Source organism: Amblyraja radiata, chromosome 24, assembly GCF_010909765.2.
Source record: "Amblyraja radiata isolate CabotCenter1 chromosome 24, sAmbRad1.1.pri, whole genome shotgun sequence".
In the NCBI taxonomy this organism is placed as follows: Eukaryota; Metazoa; Chordata; class Chondrichthyes; order Rajiformes; family Rajidae; genus Amblyraja; species Amblyraja radiata.
In genome coordinates this window covers 33,789,297-33,810,425 of record NC_045979.1, presented here as the reverse complement: position 1 = coordinate 33,810,425, position 21,129 = coordinate 33,789,297, and the positions used below count along the sequence as shown (strand labels likewise).

Below are 21,129 nucleotides of genomic sequence, written 5' to 3'. Positions count from 1 at the left end.
GGCATTTGACCACAAGGTGTATATGGATGGACAAATCAGTAGGGCAGAAAAGTGGCAAAGACTGTTTAATCCGTAGAAGTGAGAGGAATTGCATTTGACAAAGAGGTCTAAATAACGACATTAATAATGGATGTTGAGGGAGTGTGGAGGAACAGAAGGACCTTGGAGAATATTCTCACAGCTCATTAAATGCAACATGAGAATTAGTTAGTTTTAGAGATACAGCCTGGAACAGGCCCTTCGGCCCACTATGTCCAAGCCGACCAACGATTACACGTGCACCAGTTCTATCCTACACCCTTGGGGTAATTTACAGAAGCCAATTAACTTACAAACCTACTCATCTTTGGATTGTGGGAGGAAACTGGAGCACCCAGGGGAAACCCATGGGGTCACAGGGAGAACGTACAAATTCTGTACAGACAGCACCCGTTGTCAGGATCAAACCCGGGTCACTGGCGCTGTATGGCAACAACTCTCCTGCTGCGCTACTGTGCTGCCTAACTAGTGTAAACAGTTAGGACCAAAGAACTGCAGGTGCTGGTTTGTACCAAAGATAGAAATAAAGTGCTGGAGTAACTCAGCGGGTCAGGCAGCAGCTCTGGAGAAGGGTTTCTGAAGAAGGGTTCCAATCCCGAAACGTCACGCATTCTATTTCTCCAGAGATGCTTTATTTTTCAATCAATAGAAGATGTTTTATGATTATTAAGTTCCCCAATTTTACGTTGCACACCCCTCTACCCTCTCTCACTTTTCTGTGCAGCCATTTAACCCATGCCTCTTCCTCCCTCCCCCCCCCCCCCCCCCCCCCCCCCCATGTCCTCTACCAAATATACCCCTCCCTCTGTCTTTACATTTCGGTTCTCATCTCTCCTTATCTGACAACCTTTTGACCGCTTTTCACCTCCAGTCTTTCTCCACCAGTGAACCAGTCAAAATTCCCCCCTCATCTGTATCTACTTGTTGTGCTGCCTGTTCCGCTGAGTTACTCCAGCATTTTGTGTCTACCTTCCACCTGTCACTTGCCAGGCTTTATCCCATCTCCACCTCTCTTCCAGCTTTCCCCTCCCTACTTTAATCGGTCTAAAGATGGGTCCCAATCCGACACGCCACGTGTCCATTCCCTCCACAGATGCTGCCAGATCTGCTGAGTTACACCGGCACTTTGTGTTTGGCTCAAAGGTAAGTGAATGTCCACCCACGGGTTGGACCATTCGGCCCATCGTTGATTAGGGGAAGAGTGGGTGAGCCAGCAAACGCTGTGTTAAGTAGATTTGACCTGTACATGTTCTGATGAGTTTTCCTCTCAGTTTCAGATGCTCTTCGGGCAAAGACACCTGTAAGAGGAGTTGTGGGAACAAATATCACAATCGATTGTCACTATGAATCACAGTACCGCTCACACACAAAATACTGGTGTCTCGGGTGGACTCGCTTGTGTTCAGATGTAGTGAAAACAAATGGGCAACACAGACGGAGGAGAAGAGTGTCAATCACAGATAACCCGACACAAGGAATGTTTACTGTGACTGTGGAGGATCTTCTCTCTAGAGATACAGGATGGTACAGCTGTGGAATTACTACATCTGGCTTGGATCCAATGTTTAACGTTAGGCTCCAAGTATCTGACGGTACGTTTTACATTTATACCAAGCCAATTAACCTGTAAACCTGTACGTCTTTGGAGTGTGGGGGGAACCCGAAGTTTTCAGAGAAAACTCACGCAGGTCAGGGAGAGAATGTACAAACTCCAGACAGACAGACAAGTACATGTGTTCATGATCGAACACGGGTCCCTGGCGCTGTAAGGCAGCAATTCTACAGCTACGCCACCGTGCCATAGGGATCAGTGCCGGGATTTTTGCACTTTGGCCGAATTCTGTTCTTACCCCTCCTGGGAGTGTGCAGATGACGCCCCTGGATCTTGAATAATGACGAAACGGCAAACAGGGACATGTCTTTTATTGTGTAGGAAAGAACTTCAGATGCTGGTTCAATCGAAGATAGACACATAATTTATAGAGAAGATAGATGCCTCACTGGGTGGCGCCGAGATGGCAGCCTCGCCATAGCCTGTGTGTTATTTCGACTTTTTTGTTATTTTTAGTGTGTCTAAAATGTATGTTTCAATGTTTCTCGGTGTTTATTAATGTGGGGGGTGAAGGAGGGGGAGGAGGGGGAGGGGGAGGGGGGGGGATAGGGGGAAACAGTTTCCAGTCACTTACCGCGACGGAGATGTGATCTTTCTCCGTATCACGTCTCCGTCTCCTCCCCGCGCCCTAACAACTGGATGCATGCGGCCTTTCCTGGAGACCGGCCTGGAGCTTCAAGCCACAAGCGCGGCGCGGACTTTAACATCGCGGAGCTGCGATCCTTTGCCGAGGATCGCTGTGGAAGTGCTCCGACCGCGGGGCTTGTGGACTTTAATACCGTGAAGCTGCGGTCTCCGGTAAGGAAAGGCCGACTCGGGAGATCCATGCCAAGGAGTGTTTCCGTTCCGCCCCGACTCCGGAGTCTCCATCGTCCTGACGAGAGGGCTTGAACATCGGGCCGTCGGCAGAGGCAGTGCTGAGGGTTCAAGGCCCCGACCACCACGGGTGAACAAAGGAGGAAGATGACTGAACTTTGTTGCCTTCCATCACAGTGAGGAATGATGATTCCACTGTGGTGGATGTTTATGTTAAAAGTATTGTGTATTGCGTTATTTTTTTAAACTTGTATCGCTGTATGATAACTCAAATATCACTAACTTAAAATTGGTGCACGTGACAATATGTAAACTTGAACTTGAAATGCTGGAGTATCTCAGCGGGACAGGCAGCATTCTGAGGGAAGGAATGGGTGACGTTTCAGGCCGAGACCCATCCTCAGACCCGAAACTTCACCCATTCCTTCTCTCCAGAGATGCTGCCTGTCTCGCTGAGTTACCCCAGCATATTTTGTCTATCTTTAATTGTCTTTTATTTCATTTTCTCAACAGAACCTGCATCTAATCCAGGATCGTCAACAACAACAGTAGCATTTACTTCAACTACAAAAGTAACACCCCAAAACAATGATCATGCGCCCAGTTTCTCTAACAGGTATAATTTTCACTTGCTCAAGCTTTGATTGGCCTTGCTTTTCAATATGAGAGGTGGAGCCGGGACTGTTGATACATACATAGATACATAGATGCATGGACAATAAGTGCAGGAGTAGGCCATTCAGCCCTTCGAGCCAGCACCGCCATTCAATGTGCTCATGGTTGATCATCTACAATCAGTACCCCGTTCCTACCTTGTCCCAATATCCCTTGATTCCGCTAGCCCTAAGAACTCTATATAATTCTCTTTTGAATGTATCCAGTGAATCGGCCTGCACTGCCTTATGAGGTAAAAAATTCCCCAGATTCACAACTCTCTGGGTGAAAAGGTTTTCCTCAACTCAGTTCTAAATGGCCTACCCCTTATTCTTAAACTGTGGGCCCTGGTTCTGGACACCCCCAACATCGGGAACATGTTTCCTGCATCTCGCGTGTCCAATCCCATAATAATTGTATATGTGTCTATAAGATAACCTCTCATCCTTCTAAATTCCAGTGAATACAAGCCCAGTCGCTCCATTCTTTCATCATATGACAGTCCCGCCATCCGGGGAATTAACCTGGCTGGATGCTGGAACCTTGAGTACAACACAAAGTACTGGAGTAACTCTAGGTTGTCGAGGGTGGCATGGTGGTGCAGCGGTAGAGTTGCGGCCTTACAATGCCTGAGAGGCATAATCAAGGAACACTCACCCCGGTCACTCCCTCTTCTCCCCTCTCCCATCAGGCAAGATGTATGGAGGTTTGAAAACGCACTCCTGCAGAGTCAGCGACAGTTTCTTCCCAACAGTTATCAGGCAACTGAACCATCCCCTCACCAACTAGAGAGCGATCCTGACCTCCCATCTACCTCATTGGAGACCATCCAACTATCTTTAATCAGACTTTATTGGACTATCATGCACTAAACATTACCCTTTATCACAAATCTGTATGCTGTGACAGCTTGATTGTAATCGTGTGTCGAGTCTTTTTGCTGACCGGTTAGCACGCAACAAAAAGCTTTTCACTGAACCTCGATACACGTGACAATAATAAACTAAACTAAATTAAAGAAACAACAGTCAATGTTCAAACCAGTGTTAAACTTGGCAGGACATTGACACCCACCACTAGCCACATCTTTCCATCTCCACCCCTTTCTACTTTCTGCAGAGACCGTTCCCTCCACATCTCCCTGGTTAACTCATCCCTTACCACCCAAACTACCCTCTCCCCAAGTACTTTCACCTGCAACTGCAGGAGTTGCAACACCTATTGCTATACCTCCATCTCGAATCCGTCCAAAGACCCTGACAGTCTTTTCAGGTGAGGTAGAGGTTCACTTGCAGCTCCTCCAACCTCATCTACAGTTGCAGGTGTGGACTCCTATATATCGGCAAGAATACGCACAGGCTTGGCGATCGTTTCACTGATCTCCTTCGCTCAGTCCGCTTAAACCTACCTGACCGCCCAGTGGTAAACACTTTAACTCCCCCTCCCATTCCCATGCTTACATTTCTGTCCTGGGCCTCCTCCTTTATCAGCGCAAATTAGGGATAACAGCACCTCATATTGGGCAGCTTACACCCCAGCTGTATGAATATTGACTTCTCCAACTACAAGTAACCCTTGCTTTACCTGACTCCATCCCATTCCCTTTCTAGTAATCAGACCAGTCTGACTCTGCCCAATTATATTTTATCTTTGTTTACTTTGATGTTACCGTCTCCCAGCTAACAATGATCTATTCTACATTTTCCTTCATCTCCACCCCCTTTGTTTCATTTTCACACCTTACACTTCCTTATCTCTGTATCTCCTTCTCCCCTGAAGAAGGGACTCAAACCCAAATGTCATCCATTCCTTCTCTCCAGAGATGCTGCCTCTCCCGCTGAGTTACTCCAGCATTTTGTGTCTATCTTCTTCGGTTTAAACCAGCATCTGTAGTTCCTTCCTACACTTATTGACTGTCCACTGGTTTTGAACAAGGGGTGTTTCCTTTGTAAATCTGTAAGCTGTGAGCATTTGTAAACCAATCGGCAGATATATCGACCACGGACAATGCCACTGGCCAGATCTCACACACAATTAGTTTAGTTTTACTTTAGTTTAGAGATACAGCATGGAAACAAATCCTTCGTTCCTCCGAGTCCACGCTGTCCGTCGATCACCCTTTTATATTAGATCTATGTGATCCCGCTTTTTCATCCACTCACTACAAATTAAGGACAATTTACCAAGGCCAATTAACCCACAAACCCGCACATCTTTGTGATGTGGGAGGAAACCGGAGCACCCGGAGGAAACCAACTTCATCGCAGGGAGAATATGCAAACTCCTTACAGACAGCACCTGTAGTCTGGATTGAACCAGGGTCTCTGGTGCTGTAAGGCATCAACTCTATGCTGCGCTACTGTTGGGTTGAGTTGGGTTTATTCTTTATCCAACATCACAATCATTGGTCGTTATCGTACTGCTGTTTGTGGAACTTGCTATGGGCAGATTGGCTTTGGTGTTTACCACATTACAGCAATGTCTGCACTCCATTGACTGGGCTTGACTTATCCTGAGCTCATGAAAGATACCTTGCAGATGTTAGACTTCTGTTCTTTACCAAAGGATAGGAATCAATAATGAAACAAGAGTAACCTTTTTGCCTTCTCTGTCCCATACAGTAGCCACATAATTTGGCTCAGTATTGCTGGAGCTCTTCTCGTGGTGTTCTTTGCTGGTCTACTTTGGTGCCTAATGTGTAGACAAAGGAGTGAGTTTCTATGTTTCCTTCATCCTTTCATGATGTATGTGATCATTTCCTGCACAGAGAGAGAGAAATACAGCACGGAAACAGGCCCTTTGGCACACTGAGTTCATGCTGACTATCAACCATCTCTTTATTCTAGTCCTACAATAATCTTATCCAGTCTGAAGAAGGGTCCCGACCTGAAATGTCACACAACCTTTTCGCCCAGAGATGCTGCCTGAGTTACTACTTTGTATCTATCTTGGGTGTAAACTAGCATTCTTAACAGTCATTCCTAACTGTCACTGTTTGTCGTTGTCACTTGCGAGCGGAGCACCAAGGCAAATTCCTTGTATGTGAATACTTGGCCAATAAACTTATTCATTAATTCATTCATCTGCAGGTCCTTTCTACACACTAATTTTATCCAACTTTGTTCACTCCATGTTGTTATCAATTGCCCCAAGATTCTACCCCTCGCCTACACACTAGGGGCAATTTACAGTGGGAATTAACCTACCGGCGTGCATGTCTTTAGGATGTAGGGGGAAACCAGAGCACCCAGAGGTAACCCGCGCAGTCAAGTTGGGCTTGTGGTGCCCCTGTGGTTCTCATGGATCAAAGAGTAGGAAGGAACTGCAGATGCTGGTTATACACCAAAGACAGATTGAAGATGCTGGAGTAAGTCAGCAGGACAGGCATCTTTGGAGACAACGGTCTGAAGAAGAGTCGCAACCTGAAACACCATCCATCCATTTCTTCTCTCCGGAAATGCTGCCTGTCTCGCTAAGTTACTCCAGCATTTTGTGTCCATCTTTGGTTTAAACCAGCATCTGCAGTTCCTTCCTACTCTACATGCAGCAAGATGGCTGGTTAAAAATGTCCCTGACATGCTCTTTCAATGTTAACATTGTGTTTTCCAGAATCAGAAGGGAACAAACCTCCCAGAGCAAATAACAATGAAATGCAGGTAAAGATGGCAAAGTGTGAATTCTCCGTGTATTGAGAACTTACAAAATTCTGTAATTCAACCTCACTAATCAAGTCACTAATCTGCTTCAATGGTTCTATGGTTCCTTTATCATCAAACGCATCAAGGTGCATCAAGGTTATTTTTATGCATACAGAGCAGATGATTATTTCAAAGGAACCGAGTATTAATTTTGGATGATCAGCCATGATCACATACACAGCAGCTCATTCCATACACCCACCACACTTTGTGTAGAAAGTTACCCCTTGGGTTCCTATTAAATCTTTCCCCCCTCATCATAAACCTATATCATCTGGTTCTCAATTATTCTACTCTAGGCAAAAGGCTCTGTGCGTCTACCCGATCTTTTCTTCTCATGATTTTATACACCTCTATCAGATCACCCCTCATCCTCCTGCGCTCCAAGCGTCCTGGCCTGCTCAACCTCTCCTTGTAGCTCAGGCCCTCGAGTCTGGGCAACATCTTTGCAAATCTTCTCCGCACCCTTTCCAACTTGACAGCATCTTTCCTATGACATGGTGACTAAAACTGAACACAAATCATCAGACAAACCTTGGTTTCTCTTTTGTATTTCAGGATTTGCCAGCAGGAAAAGGGAGCATCGTTTATGCAACACTGTCAGACATTCAAAGCAACAAGGAAGCTGCCCATTGTTCTAATCAATATCAAACTGTGTATGCAGAAGTGCAAATTCAAAGCAAATCGACAGGGGCTCACTCCAGTACTGGGGAGGTCAATGTCACCTATTCAGAAGTTACATCTCAAAGCGTCAGCCAGATTGCCCGTCAGAAAGCTCCTTCTCCTGTGCAGAGTATTTATGCCACTGTGACTTCTTAGATAAACCATTGAGTCATTGATTGATTGATTGATACTTTATTACCACATGTGACATGTCACGGTGATAATTATTTTTGTTTTGCGTACCATAAACAAGGTATACAAAGAGTCACTATATATAGGGCGCCGACACTTACAAACTATCCATTACAGTCCCTATTGGTCCCCCTTTGTTCTTAGCTCCCCCAGCCACACCACACCAGTTCCCCCTTTGTTCTCATGCTCCCCCCCCCCCCCCCCCCACGTTCCCCTTTGTTAACCCATCCCCAACAGGTCCGCTATGTTCTCGGCAGCCCCCTACCTGGACCAGTGCTGTTTGTTGCCTCATCTTTACGCCATGGTTGCATTGAGGTTTCTCTGCTGTAATCGACAAATCTACTTACTTTGAAGAAGGGTCTCGACCTGAAACGTCACCCATTCCATCTCTTCAGAGATGCTGCCTGACCCGCTAAGTTATTCCAGAACTTTGTCTCTTTTTTTGCAAACCAGCTTCTGCAGTTCCTAATTTTTCCACTCCCTTCCTTGGTCCCAATGATCAGCAATTGCCATAAAATTACTGAATCTGGGTCAGCTTTGCAAATAGCAGCCATTTTGCTCAATGCATAGAATGATGCCGTCTCCTTCCTCACCCCCATCCCCAACATAGACTGAGAGGAGTTATGTTACAGTGCAAACATCTTCTCTCTACAACTAAAGGTTGTGAGTTCAAATCTCATCACAGCACCTGAGCAAGTAACCCACCTGAACACTTCAGTGCAGAATGAGCGAGTGTGTCGATCTACAAGGCACCTCTTGCATCGCAGGATACACAGAAAAAACGGAAACAAAAGTTGGAGATGGCAAATATTGTATATTGAAGATGATGAATGTGTACTTGCGCAGAGAATGTTTCTGCTTCCAGAGATCATGTTGAATATTGACATTAATAAGACACAATAAAGCTTTTTTTTCTCTCTTCACTCATGATAATTTTTGACTTGAGAGTCAAGTGTGTTTCATGGTCATATGTCCTGAAATGGAACAATAACATTCTTACTTGTAGCAGCACAACAGGTTTGTAAACACAGTTTCAGAGTCAGTTTCAGTTTAGTTTATTGTCACGTGTACCGAGGTACAGTGAAAAGCTTTTGTTGCGTGCTAACAAGTCAGCAGAAAGACAATACATGCTTACACTTGAGCCATTACAGTGTATAGATACATGATAAGGGCATAACATTTAGTGCTAGGTTAAGCCAGCAAGTGCTCAATGGATAAAATAACAAGCAAACAAAACAATAAGTTCAACAAATAAAAAAAATAGTGCAGAATTGGGATCCATATTCAAACCACTCCAAAATCCCTGGGTTATGAGCTGCATGACAGGGTGAGCTATGAAGAGGATGTGGAGAGTCATTGTGGAATGCAGTTGGGTTAAGTGAATTCACAAGGATGTGGGAAATGCAACATATGCGATAACAGGTGAAGAAGGTAGAAATGCTGAACGGTTTTATAAACAGCAAGAGATTGTTTTGTTTAGAGATACAGCTTGGAAACAGGCCCTTCGGCTCACAGAGTCTGCACCACCAGCAATCAACACTACCCCACACACACTGGGGACAATTTACGATTTTACCAAGCCAATTATCCTGCACCTGTAGGTCGTTGAGGAAAGGAATAAGCCGGAGATCTCGAAGAAGCTGTAAGCGCTATAAGGCCGCAACTCCACCGCTGCGCCATCGTGCTGACGTGCAGACGGACCCTGATATCCCTGTACATGAATCATTGAAAGGTGGCCAACAGTGCACTTATTAGGAAGGCAAACAGCTTGTGGGCAATTGTTGTCAATTATATAGGGTTCTGTTGAGACTGCGTTTTGAATGTTTTGCAAGTCTGGTCTCTATACTTAATGATGGATATACTTGCAAAGCAGAGAGTGCATCCAAGATTCAACTGTTTGATGCACTGCTGCTAGAGCTGTTGCCACACAGCACCAGAGGCCCAGGTTCAATCCTGACTATAGGTTCTGTCTGTGAAGAAGAATCAGAATCAGAATCACACTTTATTCGCCAAGTATGTTTTGCAAAATGTGAAAATGCATATCTCCAGATTCAGAGTCAGATTCTTCCCAGCTGTTATCAGGAAACTAAATCATCCGAGACCTGGGTGTCATGGTACACCAGTCATTGAAAGTGGGCATGCAGGTGCAGCAGGCAGTGAAGAAAGCGAATGGTATGTTAGCTTTCATAGCAAAAGGATTTGAGTATAGGAGCAGGGAGGTTCTACTGCAGTTGTACAGGGTCTTGGTGAGACCACACCTGGAGTATTGCGTACAGTTTTGGTCTCCAAATCTGAGGAAGGACATTATTGCCATAGAGGGAGTGCAGAGAAGGTTCACCAGACTGATTCCTGGGATGTCAGGACTGTCTTATGAAGAAAGACTGGATAGACTTGGTTTATACTCTCTAGAATTTAGGAGATTGAGAGGGGATCTTATAGAAACTTACAAAATTCTTAAGGGGTTGGACAGGCTAGATGCAGGAAGATTGCTCCCGATGTTGGGGCAGTCCAGGACAAGGGGTCACAGCTTAAGGATAAGGGGGAAATCCTTTAAAACCGAGATGAGAAGAACTTTTTTCACACAGAGAGTGGTGAATCTCTAGAACTCCCTGCCACAGAGGGTAGTCGAGGCCAGTTCATTGGCTATATTTAAGAGGGAGTTAGATGTGGCCCTGGTGGCTAAGGGGATCAGAGGGTATGGTGAGAAGGCAGGTACGGGATACTGAGTTGGATGATCAGCCATGATCATATTGAATGGCGGTGCAGGCTCGAAGGGCCGAATGGCCTACTCCTGCACCTAATTTCTATGTTTCTATGTTTCTATGTTTCTATCCTCTCACCGACTAGATAGCGGTCCTAACCTCCCATCTACCTCATTGGAGACAGTCAGACTATCTTTACCCAGTCTTTACTGGACTTTATCTTGCATTAAATGTTATTCACTTTATCCTGTATCTGTACACTGTGGATGGCTGATTGTAATCATGACCTGAAACATCGCCTATTCCTTCGCTCCATAGATGCTGCCTCACCCGCTGAGTTTCTCCAGCATTTTTGTCTACCTTCGATTTTTCCAGCTTCTGGAGTTCTTTCTTAAACCATGATCATGCATCGTCTTTCTGTTGACTGGAGAGCATGCAACAAAAAGCTTCTCACTGTACCTTGGTACACGTAGCGATAAACTAAACTAAACTAAACTTGCCAACTGTGAATTACATCATATAACCATATAACAATTACAGTACGGAAACAGGCCATCTCAGCCCTACAAGTCCGTGCCGAACAATTATTTTCCCCTAGTCCCATCTGCCTGCACTCAGACCATAACCCTCCATTCCTTTCACATCCATATACCTATGCAATTTATTTTTAAATGATAAAATCGAACCTGCCTCCACCACTTCCACTGGAAGCTCATTCCACACAGCTGCCACTCTCTGAGTAAAGAAGTTCCCCCTCATGTTACCCCTAAACTTCTGTCCCTTAATTCTGAAGTCATGTCCTCTTGTTTGAATCTTCCCTACTCTCAATGGGAAAAGCTTGTCCACGTCAAATCTGTCTATCCCTCTCATCATTTTAAAGACCTCTATCAAGTCCCCCTTTAACCTTCTGCGCTCCAGAGAATAAAGACCTAACTTATTCAACCTTTCTCTGTAACTTAGTTGCTGAAACCCAGGCAACATTCTAGTAAATCTCCTCTGTACTCTCTCTATTTTGTTGACATCCTTCCTATAATTGGGCGACCAAAATTGTACACCATACTCCAGAATTGGTCTCACCAATGCCTTGTACAATTTTAACATTACATCCCAACTTCTATACTCAATGCTCTGATTTATAAATGCTAGTATACCAAAAGCTTTCTTTACCACCCTATGTATATGAGATTCCACCTTCAGGGAACTGGCCAAAAGTTTTGTGAAATAAGCAAGAAGAGATTTTTTTTAAACTTACAATGTTGTTGAGGTTTAGTCGGAAATCCAATCCCCTTCCCAACCAGTAAGGCTTGCTGGGGAAGTCTAACTTTTGGCAATTGTGGGTCAGGTTTGTATTGGGTTACTTAGCTGGTTGTGAGAATCAAGCTTGGAATGAAGCAAAACCCATCAGGAACAGTGGTGCAGCGGTAGAGCTGCCGTCTCACAGCGCCAGAGACCTGAATTTGATCCTGGCATCATGCGCTGCTTTTGTGGAGTTTGCATGTTCTCACTGCGACAGTCGGGTTCTCGCCAGGTGGTCTGGTTTCCTCCTTCATCCCAAATATGTACAGGTTTGTAGGTTCATTAGCATCTGTAAATGTCCCCCAGTGTGTAGGATGTGAATATGGGATAACATTGAACTACAATGGTGTGGAATTGGTTGGCCCGAAAGGACTATTTCCATGCTGTATCTCTAAATGTAACTAAATCGCCCACCATTAACAAGCTCCAGGCATGAAACGAGACCTGCCCTGAGATCAAAGTCCCAGCCTGGATCACACCCATCAAAATTCAGAAAAAATCCCGTCCACATCGGCATGTCTTGCCCACCACAATGAGCCATTTCTGGTCAAAGGGTGACCAGAGAGGTGGGTGTGGGACTATGCTACCTGTCCTGAAGACCTCTCTCGCCAACATCCAGCATAGACACAGTGGTCCTCTCCCAACTACAGAATGAGATGATTCCACAGGTGTTGGCACAATCCCTTCTGACTTTGTCCAGTTATCTGGACCTCGTAAGTTCATGTCATGGGAGTAGCATGGAGTCATAGCGTAACTAAATTCTATCATTTGATTAAAATTCACTTTAGATTCGTGCAATCATTTATAGCCAAGGGGAACTAGCTGTTTGTCAGCTATTGGCTCACTCTTGTTTCACAATCTGGTTTCCTTTTACTTTCTTCATCATTTATATTGTAACATTTCTTCTCGATGGGCATTTATTTAGTTCTCAGGACTAAGAGCTGAACAATAAACGTCCCAGCATGGGGTCTGCATCTAAAACGATGTTGGTGCCAATTCTTCTCATTTGTTTCTTGCCCGGTGAGTAACATTCAGAATATGACATTCTGATAATTAGTATTAGTTTGCACGTTATACACTGTTGCCACTGCAGAGATGCAGTGTTATTAATGTGTAATGTTTTATGTAGCATTCCTATATGTCACTGTATGTCATGTTGTCATTTGCGGGCGGAGCACCAAGGCCAATTCCTTGTATGTGAATACTTGGCCAATAGACATTCATTCATTCATTCATTCATTCATTCAGATGGTTAAAAATGTGTCGCCACGTAAAGCTGCAAAATGTTCAGCACATAACAATATGACCAGTATTGGAATATAGTCATGTAAACACTCTCTCTCTGTAACATGGTACTACACAAATCATCACCAATGTATCCAATGTGTACTTCAAATAGCCTTTGCTTTCCCTCTGTCTCCATCACCTCCCCCTTCTCGCCAGAGATGACGTCTGACCCGCTGCGTTACCCCAGCATTTAGTCGATCAAAGACACACGGCACTCCCTCCATGCACTGCAATGGGAAATGTTGAACCTAAACCTTAGCACATTCAAAGAAAAAACCTGTGAAAGCCAGCCATTGGGAACAGGCGAGCATCTCAAATGAGGAAGCACCAGAGTGACTGTCCAATTTAGCATTTGGAGAAGTTGTGGTAATCTCTCCCTTCTGAGAAAAACCAGCTGCCTTACAACAGACTCTGCTGCTCGAGCTGTTCTTCACACTGTGCTTTCCCCAGCTTCTGAGTTCTCCTTCAAGGCATTTGTCTTGTGGCATGTGAGCCGACCTGGATTGATGTGATGATGTGTCCCCACCCCAGCTCCTGAATCTGCAGAGTCTCACATGTGTTAGAGTCATAGAGTGATACAGTCTGGAAACAGGCCCTTCGGCCCAACTTGCTCACACCGGCCAACATGTCTCAGCAACACTAGTCCCACCTGTCCACGTTTGGTCCATGTCCCTTCAAACCTGTCCTATCCATGTACCTGTCTAACTGTTTCTTAAATTATGGGATAGTCCCTGCCTCAACTACCTCCTCTGGCAGCTTGTTCCATACACCCACCAGCCTTTGTGTGAAAAAGACACCTCATGATTATTCCAGGTGGACGTGGAGTTTGAAACATCAGTGGCAGATCCAGCTCCCACCACAGGCCGGGAAGTTTAGTTCAATGGGGCACAAAGTGCTGGCATAACTCAGTAGGTCAGGCAGTATCTCATGGTCTTGACTTGAAACGTCACCTATCCATGTTCTCCACAGATGCTGCCTGACCTGCTGAGTCACCACTGGCACCACAGGCAGGTGGCTATTCAGCTTTAGTAAAGCACAAAGTGCTGGAGTAAGTCAGCAGGTCAGGCAGCATCTCTGGAGAACATGGATAGGTGACGTTTTGGGTTGAGACCTGAATAAGTGGTAGGCCAGATGAGGAAAAACCTTTTCACCCAGAGTTGTGAATCTGTAGAATTCTCTGTCACAGAGGGCAGTGGAGGCCAATTCACGGGATGTATTCAAGAGAGAGCTAGATACAGCTCTTAGAGCTAATGGGATCATGGGATATGGGGAGCAAGCAGAATGGGGTACTCAGGGCTTGATTGACGTATAAACTTGACAAGCTTAAGCTTAGGGCCTCGAGACTAGGGGGCCTCCGGCCAAGGCAGGACACCTGCCGTTCAACTCTGGGCGGGCCCCTCTCTATCTCTCTCTCTCTCTGTCATTCTCCGTCTCCGCCCGCCATCCGTATCCGTGTCCGGGCTGCCGGGTCTCCACTCTCTGCTCGCTCCTCATCCGCTGGCACGGCCGGCCACCCTGCGCAATCGCATTGCCACGGCAACTGGTCGGCGCTGGGCACTTTCTCCCTCGCTTTGAATTGTGGGAGATCTGGCCGCCATTGCTGTCCGGTCGCCGCGACCGCTGAAAACCAACGCAGAATCACTCCCTGACCCTGGATCTGGAGTAACTCCCTGGAGTAACTCTTGCTTCTGGTTTCCTGGTCCTCCATAAATATTCTAAATGGAATTTAAACTGGAGGTGGTGGAGGGCTGAACAATAACAGCCTATTGTATTTTATCTGTTTATTTATTGTGTATATATATATGGTCTATGGTATATAAACGCACTGAACTTTTATCTCCTGTTCTGTATTATGTTTACATATTCTGTTGTGCTGCAGCAAGCAAGAATTTCATTGTCCTATCTGGGACACATGACAATAAAACTCTCTTGACACAAAAATGCTGGAGAAACTCAGCAGGTGCAGCAGCATCTATGGAGCGAAGGAAATAGGCAACGTTTCGGGCCGAAACCCTTCTTCAGACTGATGGGGAGTGGGGGGGGGCGGGGAGCGGGGAGAAGAAAGTAAACAAGAGGAGGAGGAGCCCGAGGGCTGAGGGAGAGCTGGGAAGGGGAGGAGACAGCAAGGGCTAACGGAATTGTGAGAATTCAATGTTCATGCAATGGAGGAGGCCCAGGACAGAGAAGTCAGATACGGAATGGGAGGGGGAGTTGAAGTGCTGAGCCCGCTCCCTCCGTAACTCCCTTGTTAATTCTTCCCTTCCCTCCTGCACCACCTCCTCCCCGGGCACTTTCCCTTGAAACCGCAAGAGATGCTACGCTTTACCTCCCCCCTCGACTCCATTCAAGGAGCCACGCAGTCGTTCCAGGTGCGACAGAGGTTCACTTGCATCTAATGCATCCGCTGCTCTAGATGTCAGCTGATCTACATCGGTGAGACCAAGCGTAGGCTTTGCGATCGTTTCGCCGAACACCTCCGCTCGGTCCGCGTTAACCAACCTGACCTCCCGGTGGCTCAGCACTTCAACTCCCCCTCCCATTCCGTATCTGACTTCTTTGTCCTGGGCCTCCTCCATGGCCAGAGTGAGCACCACCAGAAATTGGAGGAACAGCACCTCATATTCCGCTTGGGGAGTCTGCATCCTGGTGGCATGAACATTGAATTCTCACAATTCTGTTAGCCCTTGCTGTCTCCTCCCCTTCCCAGCTCTCCCTCAGCCCTCGGGCTTCTCCTCCTCCTAACCCTAACCCCCCACCAGTCTGAAGAAGGGTTTCGGCCGGAAACGTTGCCTATTTCCTTCGCTCCATAGATGCTGCTTGCACCCGCTGAGTTTCTCCAGCATTTTTGTGTACCTGGGATTTTCCAGCATCTGCAGTTCCTTCTTAAACATCTCTTGACTCTTGACTTGGACGTAAACATAAAAGGGTTCTTAGGGGAAAAAAGAGGTACCTTAAATTTAGTTGCGTCTCTTTGGGTAACTATGGTAGGGTGAAGACTATTCCATGCTTTAATGGTGCGGGGGAACTCCATGGAGCAGCCAGCAACTCTGGATAGAAGAAATTGGGTGACGTTTCGGGAAGAGACCCTTCTTTACCCTCCCTCTGGTTTAGTGTTTTTAGTTTAATTTAAAGATACAGCGTGGAAACAGGCTCTTCGGCCCACCGAGTCCACGCCGACCACCGATCACATGTACACTAGTTCTATCCCACACATTAGCGGCGTAAGTCAAGAGTCAAGAGTGTTTTGTTCACTCACGTCCCAGTTAGAACAATGACATCCTTACTAGCAGCAGCACAACAGAATATGTAAACATAGTACTCTGTAAACAATGTTATAAACGAGAAAACAGAACGGTGTATATTTATATATGAATATCTATCTATCTATCTATCTATCTATCTATCTATCTATCTATCTATCTATCTATCTATCTATCTATCTATCTATCTATCTATCTACCTACCTACCTACCTACCTACCTACCTACCTATCTATCTATCTATCTATCTATCTATCTATCTATCTATCTATCTATCTATCTATCTATCTATCTACTTTTAAAACTGTGTGTGTGTGTGTGTGTGTGTGTGTGTGTGTGTGTGTGTGTGTGTGATGTACGGCATTTTGCTTTTGAAACGTATCTCCTTAAAAACCTGACACAAAAAAACGGAGATTTTTTACAATTTCCGTAGGGATTTATCGTAGGAGTTCAGAAATCCACTCCTTGGTCAATTATTTCCCCAGATTTTGAATAAAATTGTTCACAAACTCACTTTAAAGGGGGAAAAAATCTCCGCATGTGCTGCTGACGTCAAAATGCCCACAAGCAAACCAATCGAGGCCCACCTGCCTCCTGGCCCCGCAGGTACACTCGTGCCACGCCTCCAGCAGCTGGACTCCCACGTCCACCCTCTCCAACCCCCCCCCCCCCCCCCTCCCCCCGTAGAGATGCGCAGAAAGAACAAGCGTTCTGCAGATCGGGAGGTCACCGGAGGCCACCGGCTTGCTTCTGAAACCTTTCCGTATCCCCCCGCCCGATGGTAGAACATGGCGTCCATGGCGGCCGTTATCGTCACGCAGGGCACACGATGAGAAGGCGGCCCCGGCGGCCATTACTCCTTTTTGGAAACTCGGCGCAGCGAGTCAAGTCGCGGCCCTCCCTCCCGCTGCAAACCCAACGCGCTGCCAGTAGCGCCGCTCGCAAGTCCTTTGATAAAAAACCTTGCGACCCCACCCTCTCTCTCTCTCCCCCCTCCTCTCTCTCCCCCACCTCTCTCTCCCTCTCTTTCTCCTCCACCTTTCTCTCTCTCTCTCCTCCACCTCTCTCTCCCCCCACCCCTCCCTCTCTCTCTCCCCACCCCTCCCTCTCTCTCTCCCCCACCTCTCCCCCACCTCTATCTCCCCCTCTCCCTCTCTCCCACCTCTCTCTCCCCCACCTCTCTCTCCCCCCCCCAACTCCACCCCTCACCCCGTCCTTCCCCCCTCACCCCGTCCTCCCCCCCCCCCCTCTGCTCCCTGCACCCCCCTCCCTGTACCCCCCTCCTTCCCTGCCTCTCCCCCTCCCTCTTCCCCCCTTCATCTCTGCCCTCACTCTCTAGCCCCCCCCCCCTTCCCTCCCCCTCCCTCTCCCTCTCCCCCTTCTCTCTCTGCCCCCACTCTCTACCCCCCCCCCTCCCTCTCTAGACGCGCCTGCGAGTTGGGGGCTATGCGTCAGTAGATAAGGCGGTTATGGGGTAAAATGAGCAAATTAATTATATTAATATATTGACAAGGGGGGTAGTTAGCGTGTGTGCGAGGGGGTAGTTAGTGAGGGGGTGGTTAATGTGTGTGACGCCGCATGCCACCCCCCCCCCCCCCCGCCCCCCACGCAACCGCACGTTGGGGGTACAGACTCTGCACTTGGTCTAGTTACGCTTAAAATTCTCAAATTGACCCATTTAGTTGATAGCTATAGTGAGGTAATTTGCCGAATATTGTACTCTGTGGTCTCCATCCATTCACAACTGCTAGATCTTCTGGGAAGCCACCAGCAAACACTAAGGCCGGGAGATGCCGCTCCCAGCAGCGTGACGAGCGACAGAAATGCCGGCAATGCTGAGGGGGCAGAAGAGACAATGTTGGTTTGGAAGATAGACACAATATACTGGAGTAACTCAGCTGGTCAGACAGCATCTATGGAACTAAGGAATAGGTGCTGTTTCGAGATCTAGACTCTTCTACAGAGTCAGGGGAAATGGAAGATGTATAGACGGTTGTGTAGAGAGATATAGAACAAATGAATGAAAGATATGTAAAAAAGTTACAATGATAAAGGAAACAGGCCATTGCTGTGCGGTAAGTGAGAACTAGTTACAGACAATGAGATTCAACAAGAGGCTGGTACAACTTGGGTGGGGGAGGGATGGACAGAGAGGGGATGTAAGGTTTACTTGAAGTTAGAGATATCAATATTCATACCATTGGGGTGTAATCTGCCGACGGGAAATATGAGATGTTGTTTCCTACCACTAGGTTGGAGATGGCAGAGACGTTTCCAATTGAAACGAGGGCAAGTCCATGCAATGATGGATGATCTGGTCCAGTGTTGGTGTGGAGGTGAATGTTGTCCAACACACCCCTCATCATTCCGAATATTCAGCTAATTTTTCCTGTTCATTTTCAGAAGATTTGTCCTCTCAGTTTCAGGTGCGCTGTGGGGGAAGCAACGTGTAGAGGGAGTTGTGGGAAGAGCGGTCACAATCGATTGTCACTATGAAGCAAAGTACCGCTCACACACAAAATACTGGTGTCAAGGGTGGACTCGCCAGTGTAGAGTTTTATTGGAAACAAATGGGCAACACGGACGGAGTGGAAGAGGGTCAATCACAGATAACCCGGCACGAGGAATATTTACTGTGACTGTGGAGGATCTTCGCTCTGGAGATACAGGATGGTACAGCTGTGGAATTACTACATCTGGCTACGATCCATTGTTTAACGTTTATCTGACGGTATCTGACGGTACGTTTCGCAGCGATTGACTGAAATGCCTGATCCATGTTTTCTCCGGGAAGGGTCAGGGCAGCACCGATATCCCGAGGCTCCGCAGCAGTGCAGAGACCCGCGGGGAGCGGGCGGGGGATCGGGAAACCCCATTCATGTTGCTCTCACCCAGTGCGGGATCTGTCCCACTGAGCGGCCACCCACTTCAAGTGGGATGCTCAGCACATTTCCCTGCCTCTGAACTGTATGAAATGTCACCCTGTCAGAGGTTTGCATTCCCACTCAAACTAACAATCCGACAGATCAGTGAGAAACAAGTGGTCTGGTCTGAATAACTGGAGAATCATAAACAGGGAATCAGTCCCGTGAGTTCAACAGACTGCATTCAATCCTCCCGGGGCAGGCCAGCCCGCCCCCCGCCCCCACCTCAGGGACCATACACCCTCTCCCCACTCAGCGCTCTCTCTATCTCCCTCTGTCCCGTCAATGCGCCCCCACCCCCAGCAGCCACTCACCACTGACCACCCACCGCCCGGCAGCCAGCCAGCCTCTCCACGCGGCCCAATCTCGGTGGAAATTTGAGTAAAGCATTCCTAATCAGACCTTTCAGGAAATTCCGGGCGACCTCCACCTTCCCCGAGTTTCTGGGCTTCTTAGACTGACAATATCTCTCGCTGTTTCCACCCCGATATCAGCACCATTGGGTTCGCCTCCTGTTGCAGATCACTTAATCCAAGCACAACTATAGCCTCTCTCTAGAGCCACCGACCATTGGACAGGTGTACGACACGTGAACAAAACCATAAGTGCTGGAAGAACTTAGCGGGTCAGGTAGCATCTGTGGAGGGAATGGACAAACCCAACTCGAGTCGTGACCCTCCTTCAGACAGACGGAATGAGGGAGGAGAAAGCTGGAATTGAGAGATGGGAACGGCATTGGCCAAGCCTGGCGAGGGATAGATAGATAGACATATACAGATGAGGGGGTTGATCTACAGACGGGTGGAGTGATATAAGTGAGGAGGAGACCAGATAAGGAGAGAAGAGGAACAGTGAAATGTGAAGCCGGATTGAGGGAGGGTTGGAAGTGACCGCGTGGAGGGGAACGGGGCGGTATAAAAAGGAAACGGGGGACTCGGTGGGAGATGTCACGAGTTTATGAATGTACAGAAGCGGGGATGGTGGAAGGGTGACTGGGATGGGGTGGAAGTTTCATGGGGGGGAGGGGCGGTAGTGAGGTATTATTTGAAATCCGCGAATACAAATGTTCATACCATTGCGTTGGCCGATTGTCAAGGGGAATATTAGTTGCTGTTTCTCTTTCAAAATAGTTTTGGCAATGGATGGACCTAAACAGGACAGAAAGGGCGGAATGGGAAGGTGACGTAAATAATTAGCAACCAGCATCCCCAGGCTCGCTCGTGGCAAGTGTTCAGCGAACCGGTCTCCAATCCTCCGTTTGGGCTGGCCGATGTCAAGGTCGAGGTCATATTGCGAGCACCGAAGGCAGGGGACGAGGTTCGCGTGTACCTCTTCAAAAGTCGAGGTACAAGGGTGCCAGAATGGGAGAGTCGTTTATATTCAGATGTTGACTTTGTATCCATTATTTGCTCCTTTCCTACAGAACCTGTGTCTGTTCCTGTGCTTGGATTACTGTCACCAGCCAATGTCCCCGATGTCAGAGGCTCAGTGACAGTGTCCTGTAAGTCTGAGCGGGGATCTCTTCCCATTAGCTACACCTGGTATGAAAATACCTTAAAGATCTCAAATAACAACAACCTGGATCTACGTTGTCGATCCTTCAAACTACAAAGCCATCAATATTACTGCAAAGCCTCAAATGATAACGGGACAAAGTCCAGTGAAATGGTCACTGTGGCAGTGTCCAACACCGGAGAGAATTGCAGTTATGTGGTGCATTTCGGTAACAATGGTAAGTACGAAACGTTACCCTGCCCAGGGCCCCGAAATCTAGGGTCCTCGGCCAAGCAGGGCTCGAAATATACGGTTGCCCAGGTGCCAATGGCCATCTAACGTCCTGCCGGGCAACCTAAAAGTTGTGTCATTTTGCCCGGCATGGCAAGCACCCGGGACACCTGCCGTTTAACTCTGAGCGGGCTCCCCTCTTTATCTCTCTCTCTGTTACTCTCCGTCTCCGCCCGCCATCCGTGTCTGGGCCGCCGGGCT

The 21,129-nt window shown here is 47.3% G+C and overlaps 1 protein-coding gene and 1 long non-coding RNA gene across 2 annotated transcripts in view; both read left to right on the top strand.

Annotated features, from left to right (window-relative positions):
- The window catches only part of LOC116986998 (polymeric immunoglobulin receptor-like), a 76,829-nt gene that overhangs the window by 2,821 nt on the left and 52,879 nt on the right, over nucleotides 1-21,129 (top strand). The window contains exons 2-4 of the mRNA XM_033042881.1: nucleotides 1,311-1,631; nucleotides 18,640-18,960; nucleotides 20,567-20,875. Of these exons, the coding sequence (XP_032898772.1) occupies nucleotides 1,311-1,631; nucleotides 18,640-18,960; nucleotides 20,567-20,875 (951 nt within the window). The remainder of the gene's footprint in view (nucleotides 1-1,310; nucleotides 1,632-18,639; nucleotides 18,961-20,566; nucleotides 20,876-21,129) is intronic.
- LOC116987000 lies at nucleotides 5,723-7,506 on the top strand. The gene is made up of 3 exons (XR_004415616.1): nucleotides 5,723-5,831; nucleotides 6,731-6,777; nucleotides 7,378-7,506. It is a non-coding gene; the product is annotated as an uncharacterized LOC116987000 (long non-coding RNA).